At 30.8% G+C, this 20,940-nt stretch overlaps 1 protein-coding gene across 3 annotated transcripts in view; it reads right to left on the bottom strand.

Annotated features, from left to right (window-relative positions):
* The window catches only part of jdp (DnaJ domain-containing protein), a 116,877-nt gene that overhangs the window by 24,707 nt on the left and 71,230 nt on the right, over window positions 1-20,940 (bottom strand). For all 3 annotated transcript variants that reach the window (XM_065515200.1, XM_065515199.1, XM_065515201.1), the window contains one exon: window positions 20,018-20,119. In XM_065515200.1, coding sequence (XP_065371272.1) covers window positions 20,018-20,119 — 102 coding nt within the window. The remainder of the gene's footprint in view (window positions 1-20,017; window positions 20,120-20,940) is intronic.

The raw sequence follows: 20,940 nt of genomic DNA, 5'->3' as shown, positions 1-20,940 counted from the left end.
TCTAGTGTCACAATATTCCACACGACACTCTTCAAAATTTTAACAACAATTTTTTTCCATACAACTGATTTTCACTCTAGTGTCCATATACCCCAAGTATGGAGATTCCAGCACGACATACAGAGGGATTTTGGTGTCAAAAAGTCTATTTTTAAAACACTTAATTTCAAAAATCAAATGATGCAGTTTTGTAGATAAATGTTTAAAGATGAAATGTACACTGATAGTTTTAAAAATTTTTTTCTTTTTTTTAAAAAATTAAGTAAAGTCCATGCAAGTGTGTTAAGCAAAAATTTACTTATATTTTCACGCAATTCATTGGCTTATTTATGTATAATTTTCCTAATAATACCATTTAACTTTAACATATTCGTAAAATATAGCATTTCTCCATAAATACAAAAAAAAATGATGGGGATATGGCCATATTTATAATTATTTTATTTTTGATTTTCCATGGCGAAAAAATAATGGTGCACCACTTTCCCCCAAGCTATTTTTTTAATAAAATGAAAGGTGGGATTGTCTTGTTTCGATTAAAAGAAAAAATAGTTTTCCGAACAGGATGAAAACTTCATATTTTTTGTCGAATATAAACGAAATATCAAAAAAATTCTTATCTATGTATGGGTTTCGTGGAAGGTGGGCGTGACCGATTTAATTGAAACTAGGCATGCGTTCCTTTTTTGTATCAATAAATGTATGTACCAAATTTCTAGACTTTTGCTTGGATATAAACAATTTTATGCGAAAAAATCAATTTGGATTGTTGGGCGTGGTCGATTTTGATAAAATTAAATTTTTTTCTGAATTTAGTCCATATAATTCTCGGTGCCAAATTTCAATGCTCTACGACCACTGCTTATAATTTTTGCACAAAAATGTATTGCATTTGATTTTAGACCTATGGTTTCTTGGCGAAAATTTCTTAGAATTTTCCGTAGAATGAGTTTCTGTTCTACGATTTTTCGTGAAAAAAAAGTTATAAAAAATAAAAAAATCTTAAGAATTTTTTTTGGATTGTCACCTATTATTTGAATATTTGGTGAAGTTTTCATTGTATTGTCAACCACTGTAAATATAATAGATGGTCGTTAACAAACTGTATGTCATTTGCAATTAATGAAATTTAACACCTGGAGCCGCTTAAACATAGACATATCATGTTTGGCTTAAGGAGCTTTAAAACGTTTGATACTAAAGCTTAGTATTCTGCAAAATGCTGGCAACCTACATACATATAAAATATTTGGAATGAAATATTTGCGAAATAATTTGGCAAACTTATTTCTTAACTACGAAATAATATAAGCGGCACTTCTTTCGCACTAAATTAAAACCAATAGTTGCATATAAAATATGTCGCATGAAAAAAACATACTTTTTCGCAAATACGAACAGAATACTAGGCTTAATGAGTTTGAATTATGCAATTGTGACAAATAATTTTCATTTAATGCACATTTTGATAACAAACGAAATTTACGTGTTTATATCCTTCATAGATATACATATGAGAAAAATCAGATATTATGGAGATTGTGACTAAAATAAATTTTGTAGTTGTATGCGACTATACGTAAGCATGATAAAACTGTTCGCGTTAACACTATTTTGACTTAAATTTTAAAATCTTAAAAATGCTGAAGAAAATCAGCATTTTTAAGATTTTAAAATTTAAGCCAAAATATTGTTAACGCGAACAGTTTTGAGTTTGTGCCAGAGAAAAATATTTTGGTCACAATCTCCATAATATCTGATTTTTCTCATATGTACATGAATTAAACAAATTATTACATATTAAATAATTATTGAAATACATACCGAGGGCTTAATATAAAAAAGGCGTAACTCGATATTTTTTTACTTTACAGGAGAAGGAAAAAAATTAATAAAATCCATCAAATTTTAGACACAAAAAAAGTTTAAATGCAATTTTTAATAAGAAGAGATATCACATTTTATTTCTTATTTAAAATTTATTTATTTTTATTTTAATGAAGTTATTTAATATAATTAGTTACGCCTTTTTTATATTAAGCCATCGATACACAGAAAAGAAAGAAACAAATTTAATTTTTTGCACGAATTCGTCAATAGAAAGAAATATTTAATATTTCAGGTAATTGATTTCCAGAAAAACATACAGTGACCGACAAAAGTCTACATACGACCATTATTTTTGTAACTCGCGGACTTCTAAACCATAATAAGTGAAAGTAATGATGCAGTTTTATTTCTAATGCATTTTTAGTAATATAACAAAAAAATATCACTAAATTTATAATTTATTTAACTTTTATTCACAAAAAATTAAAAAAATATGTTGACAAAAGTCTACATACGATCTGTACACTAAATAAACATTTTTCAGCGAATACAAATTTTCATTAAATTCAATATTTCGTTGGGCCACCACGTGCATCTACAAGCGTCTGGGCATCGAAGCAACTAAATTTTCCAGTTCTCCTTTAACATTGGTGCACAAGTAATAAGATGTTTACGGATCTTCCATTGTAGAATTTCCCACACGTGCTCAATAACATTTAAGTCCGGGCTTTGAGTAGCCAATCTTTGACAATTTGAGACCAATGTTTCGGATCGTTATCTTGCTGAAAAATCCAACTTTAACCAAGAGTTAAAATATCAACGAATGCTCTCAAATTTTGTTCCAAAATGGATTTGTACTGATAACGATCCATATTATCCTCAATAAACACTAACTTTCCCACTCCAGAAGCATCGACAGTACCCCAAACCAACACACTGCCAACAGTATGCTTAACTGTAGCGAGTAAGTTTTTCGGATCCATTGCTGTATTTGTTTTGCGCCATACTTTATCTATCCCAAAACTCGCTTCCAGAATTTCATGTCCCTTTCAAAGTGCTTTTGGGCGAATTCCAAACGAAGTTTGCGATCCGTTCGCTAATTTACGAGGAGTTCTGCTTTAATTACCATTATTTTTTAAGGTTCTCTGAATTGTTCGTGGATGAAGAATAACTTCTGATCTTGTTGCGAGTTCTTTGGCCAATTTTGTGGTATTTACTTTTGAGTTTTTGTTGACTTCTTTTAAAATGAAGATTACATCTCTACGATGTAGTTTCTTTGGGCGACCACTTCGCAGCTGAATATTGTTTGAACTGTAGACTTAATACTTAAATTAGTTAGTAATCAAAAAAACCAGAACATGCTGTGGTCGTATGTAGAATTTTGTCAATGTTTTTTTTATTGTTTTTTATGAATAATTTTGCAAGTTTACATTGCAACTACATTTTTTTTGGTGCATAGCAATAAAAATAGATTTGAAACAAAACTGCATTATTATTTTTTTTTATTTACCGGTTTTCCTCTAATGAAGTGGCAAAAATTGTGGTCGTACGTAGACTTATGTCGACCACTATAAGTAAATATTAATGTTGGATAATCTTAATATTCATGATTGCGTTGCGATTTAAGTTTTCAAAAAATAATGTTTCGCCAATTTTAAAATGTATTTGCTTGTCTGGTAAAAATATAGAATGATTATTTCAGCTGACGATATGTTTATTTTAAAATTTGCTTTGTTTAGAAAATTCTTCAATTTAGTGAACAAGCTGTAATAAATACAATGTTTTATTTCAAAAACATCATTTCGAAAACAAAATGAATAAACAATTTGTTATTTGTATGTACAGAATATAAAGTGCAAATAATTTTGTTATTTTTAATCTGACAACAAAATGTCAATATTATTTAACAAACATATGTATGCATTATGCAGTAGAATAGCCCCAAAAAATGGATTGTTGTTCTTAGCTGAATGAAATTTAAAATTTTTCTTTTATATTTTAATTTTGGCATAGCACTATCTTCTGGATCAATGGATAAAAAGCTGAATTTTTAGGTGTTTTTTCTAACTCCCTGCACATGGGGATAGCCTAGTATGTATTTATGTATGTACCAAAGAAACATGCACGAGAGGGTGCATTTAATTTGAAACATTTTTTGTTTATACTCAAATCAGAATAGTTTTGCAACGAAACATTGAGGCATTAGATAAACTTTGTATTGGCTGTTGTACGTACATACATATGAATTAAAAACAACAATATTTGACATAATTTTGTGGAAATATATTGTACATACGTATTTATGTATATTTAGTTGAATAAACCAGATTTGTTGTGACAGACTACAATTTAGTTCCGGGTGATACAACGAAAAAATGTACTACGTATTGTCTGTATTAATTAGTAGTAGTCATATAATACATACTTACTTATAAGTTAAATATTTTCAAATAGTATAATCGCATTAAATTCACATATTAATAGTTGTAGCGTGTCATACAAAGAATCAATATACTAATTCTCATCAAGACAGTAATATATGCCATACAGCCGCATGAGACATTTCCTAGTCATGTCCACTCTCCTTTCGGTGATCAGATTTGACCCCTTATATTGTGAGATGTATCACCATTGGATTTCCTTTTATGGGATTATTTGAAGTCAAAGGTGTATGCCAACAAGCCCACATACACCCATTGAAAGAGAAAATTCAGCTATAATTATGGAAAATTTTGTATGCGTATGTACCAGTGAAGATATGGAGACAATTTGCCCCAAGTGCTATTCCATTCATAACTAATTTATGATTCAATAAAAAATATAAATTTAAAGAAACAAAGTAAGAGTATTATAATCGACTGTGCCGAATCTTGTACATACAGTGCCGGACTTAAATATTCACACAGCATATAGATTTATCTTTAATCTTCCATATTTTTTAAACGAAGGCCACAACTTTCGTACGGGTTTTAAAAAAATATTTATTTACATATAACTTATTGAAATATATTGTAAAACTAAACATAAGTTGGCACATTTCAGAAAAAAAATTTAACTAATGTTTCGAAGTTCGATTTTAAGGGGACAAAAATATTCACACAGTTTCTAATTTTGAATAGAAAAATTTTTTTTTTTTAATAGTTTAATATTTTGTGGAGTAGCCTATCTTTTTAATGACTTATTTTAATAGTCTTGGCATTGAATCGACCAATTGTTGGTGACGCTAGCTCCAATATTTTGCCATTCTTGTAACAGGACTTCTTTAAGTTGAGTCTTACTAATAATATGGTGCTTTCCTACACGTTCGGCCAATTTATCCCACAAATGTTCTATGGAATTCATGTCAGGTGATTACGGAGGAGTCGGGATAATGTGGGTAACATGATGCACTACCCATATTCGGACGTCATGGGCAGTGTGTTTGGGGTCATTGTACTGTTGATAACAGAAATATTCCCAAGCTTTAACTTTAGAGCACATTGTAGTAGGTTTTCTGTTAAAATATTAAGGTACACTGTTTTGTCCATTGAACCGTCGATGAAAACTAAGTTTCCTACACCAGATGCAGCCATACAACCGCACAACATGACCCCTTCACCACCATGTTTGACAGTGTTTACTACATTGTTATTTTCCAATTCAGTGTTTGGCCTTCTCCAAACTCATAATCTGTCGTCCGATTGAAAAATACAAACAATCTTACAAAAATAAATCTGAAGATTTCTGGAAAGTAATACTATTCTTAGATAATATTTGTCAATAATATTTTTTAATCGGACAGCAGGGTAAAATGTAAAATCGTAAAATGTAAACGATTTAGTTTACTCTAATGTTTTTTTTAAAGTGGTATGGGACCTACAAAGAGCCTCAAAAGTAAGTAGGCATCACAAATTATTTAATTGTTTTTAAGATAATGAATATGTGTGTCGATTCTTGTGTACATAAGGATTATCGATTGATTGACCCTCATAAAGGAGACCAGCTTCATTTAAAGTAAGAAAATCAGTCCGTGATAAGTAATTGGACATCTGGATAGCCTCCAAAGATTCCGTTCAAGGAACCTGATCACCCTGCCCATCATGAAAGAGTCCTCTGAAAGTCTATCGCCCTATAAATCGACTTACATGACCTCTGAGCAGCGGAATTCCTAGACCAGACTGGAAAGGCGTAGGACATGAGAGGTTGAATTATCTGGCGATAGATTACAAGACATACATATCTTCCTAATCAGACCGAGGATCCCTATGTATAAAGCGTACGTACACTATGCTAAATCCAAAATGTGATCCACGTGCCTGTAGAACTCATAGATATCGTGATATATGACGCCAAGATACGTCATAATATTAGAAATCCTCACACACTCCACTCAATGAAAATGGTGTGGATCTAGGACCTACTATTAGGGTAAAGGTAATTACCGGTACCGTGAAATAGCTCCCAAATGAAATAACTCCCCACGAAAAGATGAAATAACACCCAACAAATTTTTCATACAACTTAGGACTTATTTCATTATGAAACAACTCCTAACGCATAGGGAGTTATTTCATAATTTTTTGTTGGGAGTTCTTTCATAATGCAATAACTCCCAATGAAATTTTTGTTGGGTTTTATTTCATTTTATTTTGGTAATTAGTAGTTATTTCACTGTATTTGGAGTTGTTTAATTTTTGTTGGGTTCTACTTTGCAAAAGCAGAACCCATAAATATCAAAAACTGGCTTCACTCAGAAAAGTTTTTTGCATTGCCGAAGGCCGAATCAATTTATTTATGTAATCTGTAAAAAACAACCATGAACACAAAATTTTTTCGTCCGGCACTGGCTGGACTAATTAAATAATAATATTAGATATAAGATTTGAACCACTTATTGTTAGTTCATTAAATAATGAAGATACAATAAATAAATGATGAAAAAAAAAAAAAAAAAAAATCTGAAAAAAGGAAAGTTTTACTCCTCTGGGGTGTATCAAAAACTGGCTTTGCTCAGAAAAGTTTTTTGCATTGCCGGCCTTTGGCCGGGCGCTAAGGCTTTCTCCTCTGTGGTGTATCAAAAACCGGCTTCCTCCATTTCGAAAAATAGGGGGTTAGTGTAGTCAAATATGTACTCACTAACGCAATTGTTAACCGTCCTAGACCGGGGTTCTGATGATCTGATCAAGATATCATCAGAATATATCCGGGTCCGGGGAAATCAGATAGAAATATATTATACAAAACAGGCCCCAACAAAATCACTGCGATACGCCTGCATTGACAGTCATTTGGTCAGATCGAGCATCGCATATCTTGACGCTGCAAAATCGGTCCGTAAGAAAATCACACAATATCCTACAAGTTTTCATATCGAAGACCATGTTGATCTTCTTAAATATGATGCCTTTCTGCCAAGCAGAGTAAGCCTGGACTTTTCCAGGACACAACGGGACACGTAGTTCTAAATAACATTAAAGCGTGAGAGGTCGAGTGCCCACTCCTAAAGCGAATTGACAGTCTATCAGAATGTTACCAACGAATATCCTATCATGAATCTTGTCCAAGATAAATTTCTCTAACAGTTTCTTGAATGGAGAGAGAAGGGAAAATCGGTCTATAATTGCAACACTGCCTAGGGTCAGATCTAGGAATATTGGAACAACCAGGGCCTGTTTTCATGTCCTCGAAAAGTACCCAATATGGAAGCTATGATGGAACAAAATCTTCACAAAAATTTGTATGGCGATTTCTGTATATATAGGATGATATAGCGATAGTGGCAATAGAGTTATACGTTTTTTTCCCCTTTTTCTAATTTATCTATTGAAATTTAATGTTAAAAATAAGAAAAAGGAAAAAAAATCTCGGGAAATTCTTTTTCATAATTTAGCTGGTAGTATTTATACAATTTATAGTATTTTCAGGAAGAGTTACTTATATTTGAGCTATGGCCAATTATGAACCGATCTTCATAACATTTGGTACATCGATTTTTATACACTAGCATAACCCGGTGCACTTCGCTACCCCTACCCTAGTAAAATTAAAAAAATATGAATGGAAATACGAAAATTACACATACAAAATTTGAGAATCTCTCAATTACAGTTCACTTGACAGTCGAAAATAACTAACTAATTTTGTATGGGAGATACCACTCCGCTGCTCTGATCCCACCAATTTTTAAACCTTTTATGTAAATATCAAGCTTTACTTTAACTTTCTTTTATAAGGGAGGGGTCATTCCTACTAAGCCGATCATGCTTAGCTAAACTCCGAACAGGGATCAGGAATAAATTCGTTTTTAGCTAACCTCCTTAGAATGGTAATAAATTGATTGATACAGAGTTTAAATTCTTTTAGAATTATAGTTATCCAGATATTCAAAATTAATTATTTACTTTGCGCCATAACCACTAATGCAATCCCGACCATTTTCAGCCAATCTGTGTAAAATGGTAAGAGAGCTATGCGGTCAAAGTTTGAAGAACCTTGCAATTATTACTTTGTATGGGAGGTGACTCACATCCTTTTTCGACCTCTCCCATTTTGGGTGCTATGCCATCTAATCTAATACCGTCGATATTCAGCTAAACTCCGCACAGTAATAAGAAATTAATTCGCTAAAAGTTTAAACACTTTTACAATTATAGTTCTACAGATATTCGAAATTAATTATATACTTTGTATAGGGTGTGCCACGCCCACTATTCCAATCCCGAACAATTTCAGCGAAACTATGAAAATTTATAAAAGAGCCATTTAGACTAAGTTTGAAGAATCTTGCAATTATATTTCACAAAATATTTAGAAATAACTATTTACTTTGTATGGGACAAATTTCATTCTAATACGTCCTTTCGTCGAGGCGCTATGATGCCAACAACAGACAGACAGACAGACAGACGGACATAGCAAGATCGTCTTAGAATTTTGTAAGGATCCATAATATATAATTTTTTGTTTGACGAACACTATTTCGATGTGTGTTAAAAACAGAATGCCAAATCATATTCATGGCGTTTCTGATTTAATTAAAATATTGAGTAAATCATGATCCTTTAATTAAAATTTTAAAAATTTACTTTTTCCGTGAATTTTGTATTAATGCGAAATTTTAAACAAACCAACAATTTTCCAAAGAGAAACTTAAATTTGTCCAAGTGTAACTGTGTTTATGAATCATATAAAATTTTACTTGTTGAATCATGATTGAAGAATATTTGTGAAGTGCATTTCAAGAATTCTTCAGAACTGATGGTATTTAAACAGCAAATAAACAATTTAACAGGTACTACTGCAGTGAGCCTCAAAAGAGAGTAAACACCAAAAACTATATGATTTTTTTTAAGATAATGAAAATCCCAAAATCTATCCATCGATTAAAATTTAAAGGATAGTTTTAAGTCGGACTATAATGATTTTCATGATCTTAAAAAAATCAAAAAATTCACTGGTGTTTACTCACTTTTGAGGCTGTGTGTATATACTATAAACATTCATTCACATGGAAATGAAATTTTGGGAGAATCTGGGCAAGTTCCATACATACAGTCAGGAAAATAGAAAAAATAAATCAACAACTAACATAACATTTTACATATATTTTGTTTGTATAGTTAAATATGTTTCAGGGAATAAAAAATAAAATCAATATTTTCCTATATAACAACTGTTTCATTCACTGCTACATACTTAGTCCTACCAACCCCATAGAGTTATATACATATGTACCTATGTATAACTCACAATCCGCTTATTTTCTTTTTGATATTATTTCGCTTTCATAAATTGTTAGTACAATACCTTTTAATGCTATTTTAGATTGTTATGAATTTTGACGATTTTTTTAAAATACATACACAATTGTTTAGTTGTAGCATTTCTAACAAACGTCGGCATTTACATCTACTTAAACATAAACTGTTGATAGTACAGTGCACTTACACAGTGGAATATTAGCAACACAAACGGAAACACTTGTGATTTTCAAAATGAACGAATGGCAGCGGTAAAATGTTAAATGGGGAAACTAGGTTGACACAATACTCGTACATTTCCGTTTTAATGCAACACACCATTAATATGAAAGGAGAACAAAAATTAAACACAATTTTAAATTTTAGCTGGAAATGTAATGAAAGCTTTTGTTTGTACCTTTGCAAGTATGTGCATTAGAGTGGCCCTTATTTTGTATTTTTATGATTTTCCATGCTCCCAAGGTCTAATGTTGTTCTCCGTCATAAATAGATAAAGTTAAAAAGTCAATTGGCGGTTGAAAAACGCTACAAATTGTGCAAATTTACTTTAAATATCAGTCACCGATTCGTGTAACTTGGATAATGCTACTCACCGGAAGGCCGTTGAACGAGTTCTAAGAACTATCGCGGTACTTTTTACAGGCGCTATAAGGTCGACCTCCTCTAAGGCACTTTTTACTATTCTAAACTGGTTACCAGTGGATTTAATAGTGATACAAATGGCTCTCATCTCTGCTGTGAGACTAAATGCTGGCTGTTCGTGGTCTGGTAAGGACATTGGACACTTTAGGATACTTAATTACTAAGGACACATACATGGTAATGTCGATTACTGCATCGCAAATCTATTTTTCGATAGACATTTCCATATTATGATCCTGAATAGCAATTTATGACAGCGCGCTCTCTTCCCCCTGACGATATCCTACGGATATGCACTGATGGCTCTAATAGGGGAAATAGGTTCGGTGGAGGTTTCTGTATTGAAAACTTTGGAATAAAATTCTACTTTAGGCTACCTAACTTCTTTAGTGCTCTTCAGGCGGAAACTACTGCCATTAAACGTGCATCCAACTGGCTGAGGTATTACCAAATGTCTGCTGATATATGTATATTTACTGATATCAAGGCTGCCGTTAACGGAATAGCGGGTGTCTTCACTGCATCTAGGTTAACCGAGGAATGCCAGGTATCTCTAAATGAGATAGGGAGACATTCTAGGATAACGTTATATGGGTCTCTGGATACGATGGAAATCAGGGTAATTATATAGCAGATGAATTAGCCAAAAGGGCTGCGATGATGAATGAGGAAGCGATCGAACCCTTTGCTGGTATTTCCCTTGTTAAAAGATGGCTGTTCAGCAAAACCTATATGATACTGCACAAAACAGGTGGACTAATGAATCTTCCTAATGTACAGCAAGGTCGACTTATCCCGTATATGATGCCAGCAGGACGAATCTACTTATTGAATACTATAGCAAAAAGGCTAATTGTCTCCTTTATTACAGGACACAGTCTAATTGGGACACATGTTAGAAGAATCGGCATACGGTAAAATGATTACTGTAGAAGCTGCCGTAATGAAGAAGAGAAAGTGACTGTGTATCGCCTTTTCTGCCAATGCCAGCCTCTGACAAACCTGAGGGAACGCATCCTCAGATTTCCACTCCTATCATGCTTGGATGAGCTATCAAGAATGAACCTTAGACGAATCCACTCCTTCATCCGGGAATCTGACTGGTTTAACTTGGAAGCAGCGGAAGTATTGTAAATACCCTGCTGTGGAGCCCTTGGATATCACAATGGGATCAGATTTGAATGGACCCAAGTGAGCTGCTTGAGGCGCTGCTGCCCATGGAACCTAAACTTCGTGTAACTTATAGACTGCGTGATTTTTATAGGGCACATAATCGTCCATCTGAGCAAGCCATCCGTCGAACTGGATATATTTCAAACCACATACTCTCTAAATGATGCAATAATACCAATACGTTGAAGGAAGGCGAGTTCTGAAGAGAATATAGCCGATGTAAACTAAAGTGTGCAAGAAGATCCACATTTATCGATTAGTCGTCGGCGGTTGCAGGAATTTGGGCTCTGTCGCAAAAGAGATATTCCGTACAGTATACGAGATATAACGGTGCTAAAATATAGAAAAAGTACATAAAAAACCTTTGGTAAAGCGAAGGTTAATAAAACAAATTGCCGCATATGGACCAATCCACAACAAACCCTAAAGACTCCATGAAAAGCAGAAATAGCGACCCCCAAATAGTCCAAGAGTAAAACTATTTTTATAAAAAACAAACATTTTGACGCCATAACTTCCTATAAATTTAATATTACTAAATCGAAGATTTGTCTCAAAGCATTAATCTGAAATAAAATATTTGAAAATAAGCAACGAAATGTACTTTTAAGGAATAATTTTCAGTGACCAAAAAACTAAATTTCCTCGAAACCTGCCAATTTCAAATTGGTCCCCGCGCTAACGATTAATATATAAAACCGTTAAAATTTAAATTTTTATCCTCATTTATCACTTATTAGAAGTGAAAACAATTTTTTTTTTAATTTTTTGAACTTTAATTCAATGAAATTTTTGAAAATATTAAGTTTGGGTTGTGACTTAAGATATGAATGAAATATTATTTTAGTATCAAATTATATATATTTCCGTCGAGACATTTCTTCAGGTTTGGATACAAAATATAGTCACACGAGACTAAATCCGGATAATAGGGCGGAAGAGGGAAACTGCACATATGTGCACCCGATTTTGAGCAAACGCGGCAACCATCTTGAGAAAAACTTTCTCATAGCCACGTGATCACGCAAAATTTAAACCACTGAGCCTATCACTTCCGCAATCTCTCGCACTTTCAAACTATGATCGGCGGAGGGAGAAATATGAAGTTTTCAATGAAATTCAGTAAACCACTATTTAGGTAGTCTACTACCAATGGTTGTCAAACACAAAGTAAATCACGCAGCTTGTTGAAATTTTGACAGGAGGCAACTGAGCAGTGCTGCCCTTTCCGTTGTGAGCTGGGAAATTCAAAAAGTCGCGGACTCGGTCTATGAATATTTGTTACTCTAATCGTTAGCCGATTTTGTTAAAATTTTCAGCACTTGGTTTTTAGATGACGCTCAAAAATGTTTGGAGCATTTATAATCAAAAAAGTGCCAAATAAGGGCCACCCCAATGAACATATATTTAGGTATGCACTTGAATACACATGCAAACATAATAGAAGAAACATTCATAATTTTAATGAAAAACTGTAAAAAAAAATTCCTTTAACATTTTCTTACAATTGAGGGTGAAATTTTATACGTATGTATGTCACCCACTCACAATGTTTTTTATATATATTTTCCATAACATTTATGTTCATAACATTATAAATATAATCATGTAAATTGTTGTGAAACTATTTTCCAGGCTCTGCAGCTCAATTGTTTTCATAATCCTGTATACGTCAGTATATGTAATAGGATTGTACCTTTCATATGGAGCCATGCTAAGTTCCCTGATATGCTGTAGTAGAATAAAAATCAAGAACAATTTTTTTATTATACAAACTAAAGGTACATTGATGTATGTGGGGAATATCCACCATTTTTTTCATAATACAAATGGGGTCATCACGATGTGCATTCATACATTAATATATAAATACGTAGTATGTTTCCATAATAATGTTGCCAAATGTTGTGATTTTCCTGGGATTTCCCTATTCCCCGTTTTTTAGAAGTCAAACGGGGCGAGATTTGAGCCCGTTTGACTTTTTCTTTTGGGATTTTCTTAGGTTTCAGGTCAATGCGAATAAGCCACAAACCACAGCGGCCCTCAAAACCAACTTAACCAATGCCACCGGTAAAATTCAGCCTGATTTATGCTGCCAGACTCATGGAGTATTGAAAATTTCTGATGCGCAATATAATATTCCATATATAATGGCATCAACAGGCCACTTTGATTTATCTAAATTTATAGATATGAGACCCTTTACAATTTGGATGAAAATATAGAGTTAAAATAATGGAGGAAATCTTCTCAGTTTTTGTCTCCTGTAAGTTTTGAAAATCCCCCATTTTGAACGCATTTTCATAATTGTCCCGCTTTTAGCCAAAAAATTAAAACTGGCAACCCTAGTCTAAAAGTAACTCTATAATATTATGTTTTATTTTTGCGAAAAATTTATTTTCGATTTGATTGAATCGATTTGATAAAAGTGTATGATAAAAATAGTATTGTATAATATTGTGACAGACAAATCTATTTTATCTGAGATCACAATATCCATGAAATTTTAAAACAAATTTATAAAAATAAACTAATGCTTTTCATAAGTTTGTGAAAACAATTTTCAATCACAGTTATATATACATCTATGTTGTACATATTCATATAACTGTGATTGAAATTACAGTATGTAAAAATGTTTGTATATGGGCAATTCCATGTCATAGTACGAGACATTTGTACGCCTATAGAATGGAATAGATTTTGCAAAAATAAGAGTATCTGAAAAATAATTTTATCTTTATATTTCATTCAGAGGGTGCTATATTTTAAAAAGATAAAAAGTTATTTTTTATTTTCAGCCACGATTTTTTGTGTATAAGTTTAAAATCAAAACAATTGCATTTTTACTTTAATCAAGGTTAGTTTATTATAAAATGTAAGAAAAAATTAATCAAAACTTGAAAAAACCACCCCATTCCAAGGTTTTTTGTAGAGTGAAGTGGTTAGTTTACTAACCACCGTGGCGGTTGGCATTAAAAATAACTATGATAAAAATTTTTGTTTCGTATACATTTTTTTGAAATCGAATATTTTTGACTAAATTTTTTGACCAAACAACCGAAATATCAAAGTAACACTGAATTCGATGAACAATAAACACTATGTGTGGGGTATAATGGGGAGGGTATAATGCGTTTGTAACGCCCAAAAATATTAGTCTAACACCCACCCTAAAGTATACCGATCGACGATGTCCGTCCGTCCGTCTGGCTGTCCTTTAGCGCAGAGTACAGGTCGCAATTTTGAAGATATTTCGATCAAATTTGGTACATATTATTTTTTCGGCCCAAGGACGAAGCTTATTGAAACTGGCTGAAATCGGTCCATTATTTCACCTAGACCCCATACAAATGTCCTTCCAAAATTAGACTATCGGTCATAAATATTTAATTTATATATGTATGTATCTCCACAAATTCCGCTCCAAATAAGTTTTATATATACAAAATTCATGTCACCAAATTTTGTTACGATCGGTCCATAATTAGTCATAGCTCTTACTTGTTTTTATTGAATTCGTGAAAGTCTCTTAAAAAAACTGATTTTTACAATGTTTTCAAATTAATATATTTATCTAACCAGATCACTCTGACGGCAAAGTTTTGCAAAAAATCATAAACGAAGACTTCAAAATATATAATTGTTTAGCAAAATGGCAATAGATGACTATAAACTATGTTCTAAAGACTATAGAAAATGTGGTTAGTAAACTAACCACCAAACCGCAAAGAGTTAAAACATTGTTGTCCAAAATATCAAGAGAAATAAGGGTGTATCGTACGTGACATAAAGCGGAAGTGATTTTGAGTTACATGTACAAATATGCGAAAATTTGCGAATCGTGAGAGGCGTTATGTTTTCTTTTAATTTCTTACACTTAAGAAAATATTTTTTCGTTACAATCTGTCATATTTGACATTTTGGCCAAACAGGTGGTTTACCTCATACATGTTATTACCTATTGTTCTCAGCGAAATTTGTCGCAAATAGTTTAGATAGCTATTTCTTCAATCTTCGAGAAAAATAATTAAAAAAAAATATAAAATGTTTGACATTTTTTTTTCCAAAATCAAAAACTTGTTTAACTTTTTTTCCAAAACAGGCCATTTTTTCTCAAAATAAAACTTAGGTTTTTTCCTTGAAGAGCTTAGTGGGATGCGAGTTGGATATTTATCAAAATAAAGCTTAGGTCTTTTCCTTTAAGAGCTTTTTTTGTCGCTGAGTGGGATAAAATCTAGGAGCATAGATGACAACAAGATAGGTAAACTGAGAGCCAAAAACCTAAGTCTGTCAAAAACCTAATTGATGAGAATGTATTTCCATGTATTTTGTTATTGTATTACCCGTATGTGTGAAAAGAGAGTGAATTTTCATTTACATACATAGTTTAAGCATTTTTAATTTTCATTGGAAATCTTTTTTATTTCTTATGATTTTTTTTATGTATGTGCGAAATTTGAGCAGATGAAATACTTTAATGTTAATGGATGTTTAATGATATTTTTTTACGTTTCAGATTTTGTTGATTCATTTTAAATGATTGATCAATATAAGGTTATTATGCAAATATATTGGAACTATGTCATTACGTAATGCAATTGTAATCCAATTTATTATAAAATATCAACGAATTTATTTAAAAATGCAAAAAATTCCGTCATGTAAAAATAATATTTTTTAAAGTTTTAATCTTTATTAAAAAATGTATTCCAATTAATTTCTCTTTTCAGGCAAGACTAGTTATTACAATTGTCATTATATTAATGAACGTACATACATAGCATTCCTTGGATTGTATTTGCTTTAGCAATGCTACAATCCTTACAATAAAATTGTAAAGGCCCCAGCTGGAAAATTGTTTTAAGTAAACCCATCATCCTCTACTATTTACAATCAATGTAATTCTAAAAAAGTAAAGAGGTTTATATTCTAAATCAGCAGTTTAGGTTTCAAAGCAGAACAAATGTTTGATATAATGTGTACACAATGAATATAAACAAGTAAGAGAGCTATATTCGGCTGTGCCGAATCAAATTATACTTTAAAATAAATTTTTTTAAATATTTTTAGGTAAACAAAATTAAATTTTTTTTAATTGTTTTTCAAAATTTTTTTTTTAATTGTTTTTTAATTTTTTTTTAAAAAAAGTTTTTTCCAAATTTTTTTTTTTAGATTTTAAATTTTTTTTTTTGGAAAAAAAATGTATGACATAAAAAATTTTTGATGAAAAAAAAATTCGGGTTAAAAAATATTTTTCCCGATTTTGACACATTGTAGGTCCAACTTACTATAGCCTTATCTACATCGTTGCAATGGACTTTGAAATATCTATCATTAGATATCCATATTGTCTATATTAATGTCTTAGTAATCCAGATATAGGTCAAAAATAGGTCAAAAATCGAGGTTGTCTTGGTTTTTTCCTCATATATCAGCTATTTGTGGACCGATTTTGCTGATTTTAAATAGCAAAATTCTCGAAAGCATGTCTGACAGAATTATTGAAGATTTGGATCCCGAAGATATCTGGGGTCTTCAGAAAATTGATTTCAACAGACAGACGGACATGGCTTAATCGACTTCGCTATCTATAAGGATCCAGAATATATATACTTTATAGGGTCGGAAATGAATAATGTAGAAATTACAAACGGAATGACAAACTTATATACATATACCCTTCTCACGAATGTGAAGGGTATAAAAATGACCAAAACATCAGATTTATTAATTTTGGTACCAAATTTTAAAAACCGCTTAACCGAGTGATATAAACCGGATAAACCGGTTAACCAAAAATCAACATTTTAAATTAACCGGTTCGCAAAAAAACCGAGATTTCGAAAAAAACCGGTTTTTTGTTTAACCGGTTATCCAGTTTATAAACACTCATTAATTATGTGGAGAACGTCTAATCAAATTTATAATTTTATTTAAAATTTTTTTTAAAAAAAATCTATCCATAGAATTGAAAAATTTTACCATTTTTGTACTTATATAGTCATGATGCATCAAATCTATACAAGCCTTTTTTTGTTGTTAAATTCGATAAAAACCATACAAATCAATAAGAAATATTTTCAGCCCAACTATAAAGGCAATGTTAAAGTTAATTTTTGTTAAAGTCTACTTCATTTATTTTTTTTCCTACCATAAGAATTATTTTAATAAAGCTTTCAAAACTTTTTCCAACTCATACATTCAAATAAATGAAAATATTTTTCAATGAATTTAAATAAAAAAAGAAATTTCACAAAATTAAAAAAACAAAATGTACATAAAAGTTCAAAACAAAAAGCTTTTTTTAAAATAATAAAACAACGGCCGACTTCATAAATGCAGTAATGCAAAGAAATTACAAATCAAAGCAATACTTTGTGACATTCATTCATTAAATGTTTTGTAAAGAATCATAAATAAAAACAGTTCACAAATTTGACAGATGCTGCGCATGGACAAGCATTGCCATACAATAATGAACTTGCGACATTACCAAAACAAAATCTATTGCGTTTATGAACACTATGCATTGCAGTGTTGCTTTGCAAAATGAGTTTATGAAGTCAGCCAACATTTTAAATTATATTTGAATTTTTTGTTTTGTTTTATGGTTAGAAATTTAAAATAATAGTCAGCTTTATGGACTTAAAGTCGACTTTAAGACTTTTGTGGTTAGGCTGAGTGATTTAAAGTACACTCAGGTCTCGTTTTATGCGATAGATGCGTTCCAAAAAATAGCATAAATTGAATTCGCGTAAAACGATACTAGCTTCATATAAAAACTAATGATTCGTTCCAAAATTCTGAAAAACCGCATAAATTCAAATTTTAATTAAAAAGCCAAAGCAAAATCGCATAAAAAATCAACAAAAATATATTTATTTCATTTACTTAAACAGTAAAAACAAAAACTCTTTAAAAAAATAAAAATATAATATTAATTCATTAATAACAGAAAATTATCAAAAAAAAATTAGCTAAAACATTTTTTAAGGAAATTCTGTAAATATGTGTGATCAATATGAATGACTGAATAATTATCGGCATAGTTTAGGAATTGGTTCAACGTTACTTTCATCAATAGATGATATAATCATATCATCATATTGTAAAATATCATTTTCATCACTAGAATTAAAAAAAAAAACATAAAAATTTAAAATCCGCATAAAACGAGACCTGAGTGTATTTCGATACTATTTTTCTATTATATTGAAAATTATTGAATTAATATGACGCGTTCTTATTTTTAATTTGCAGCGTTTTCCTGAGTGTATGATTGCTTAAATCAATTTGTTAGCCCCCTTAAATAAGGAGATAGGGCCAGGGAAGAAAAGAACTCTCTTCATTTCATTACTTTTTCTTAAATTATATTAAAGACATTTACTTTTGTTAACTTTCTATTTAGTAATAAAATAATAAATGAAACAAAAATAACACTTTTTGTCAGAACTTGAAAAGCGACCTACTTTAGGTTGTAGGCCTAGGTGAGGACAAAGATTTTGAAACACCCTCAAAATTTGAATGTTATGTAGAGTTATTTTGAAAAAACTGTTTTAGGGTAGGTCGTAGTACCTATAATTCACACATTTTTAGACCGATTTCAAAGTTTTAAACAATTATTGATAGGTAAAGAATTAAGCTTTTATAAAATGTATGCATAAAACCTATATTCCAAGAAAGTGTTTAAGTGTTTGTAAATAGTTTCGCTTTCTTTTTTATTTTTTTCGTATTTTTTCAAATTCAACAATAATTATTTTAATTTTTTTCTATAAAACCCTATTTTTTTTGCATAGTGTTTTAAAGAAAATTTTATGTAGACAAAAACGAGACATTAGTTGTTAAATTCGGTATATACTTGCCAAAGTTATAAAACTTTTTCGAGAAAAGTTCGAGAATAATATTTTTTTTTATAGTTTTTTGTTTTTTTTATTCATATGGGCTGGGGGTGAAAATACTAAAAAAGGTGTTAATGAAATAATGAAAAAAAGTTGAATAACTTTTAAACATTTGATCCGATTTGAACAAGTAAAATCATGTTTTGTTAAGAACTAAATTTCCTTTATACATTAGTATAAATTTTTATAACCTTCCATATCAAAATAAGCAAATAAGCGACTAAAATCTAAAAAGTTAATAAATTTTGTTTTTCTTTTAGATATTCTTAGCAAAAACAATACTTATAACTTAAAAATTTATCAAAAAATGCAAGTCATATTAAAGCGTAATCAGTTTTCTATCCAAGCCTGTTAATAAATTTAAAGTCGGACAAAAACTAACAGCGCTACAGGTCGATAAGTCGATGAACATCACTGAAAAAGGTTTTTTTAGAATAAATTCTGAATTTTAGGGTGTTTCTGAAATTTTAAGACACAATTTGTAATGTACTCAGCAAGCTCTATAACTCACGCTAGGTCGTTTTCCAAGTTTTTTTCCATCGTAGCACCGTGTTATTAGTCATTTTTAAAATATACTATTTAGCTAACAACATCATTACATTTAAATTATATTTACTATCAGTAAGTAACTACTTCAAAGATATCTTGAAATAGTAAATTGGGGTATTATATTATTAAACAACCAAGTTTAAACCTTAAATGTTTATAAAGTAACAAAATAACGACAGTTACCTTTAATTTTTGAAATTTGGCTTCGGCATCCTTGTCACCATTATTTTTATCCGGATGATATTGCAAGGCTAAAATCTTGTATTCAGCTTGAATCTGCTCAATCTGCAATGACAAGAAAAACAAACAAAAAATACAAAATTTAATACTTTAAGTTAAACAGCACGTAAATTTTGTTGTAACAAAATAACAAAAATATAAAAAAATAAACATCAAGAACGAAAAAGCAAACAAAGTTACAGTTTTTTTATTCATACATTCATTCATTCGTTCATTCAGTCACTCTTTCTTGTCTTCTAACAAAATTAAACATTCAAGTCCTTCGAGATACTGCTAAAAGTCATATTTGATGTTTTCCTCTGTCGTTCCGTAGATACTGTCAATTTTGTTTCTATATAGTAAGTAGTATGTATAGTCGCATATTGAATTGTATAAGTATACTTATAGAAATAGATGTATATTCATAAAAGCGACTGAGCATTTGCCGGGGAATTCTTTACATGACTTCACCAAATATATACTTACTGTCGTAAATAATGTATTACAGTACAATTGTGTGAATATTTTAACATATTTTTTAGTGAGCATTTTTTTCCTCGTCTTTTTTGCGAATGTTCTATATCTTTAAGGAATAAGCTTTACAAAGGAAACTTTTGTATTTTCAAATTCCTATTTTTTTTCTTGCTCAAGGCCAAGAGTTTGTTTTAAATTTTTCATATAAATATTAAATATTAACACTTGAAAATTTTTCTATTCACTTTTGAAATTGTCCTTCCTTCCCACGTAAATTATCCTTGTTTTTGAAAATGTTCTCATTTATAATGTATCATGTATACATATGGTCAATTCACAAGGTCTCTTATCATGTCATATTGTCCTAATATTTTACAATGCTATGTTTATTGTGTTATCGTTACCAACCTGCG

Source organism: Calliphora vicina, chromosome 1 (genome assembly GCF_958450345.1).
Source record: "Calliphora vicina chromosome 1, idCalVici1.1, whole genome shotgun sequence".
NCBI classification, from domain to species: domain Eukaryota; kingdom Metazoa; phylum Arthropoda; class Insecta; order Diptera; family Calliphoridae; genus Calliphora; species Calliphora vicina.
Note: the sequence above shows the minus strand (reverse complement) of the source record. Positions and strands in the feature narration are given on the sequence as shown.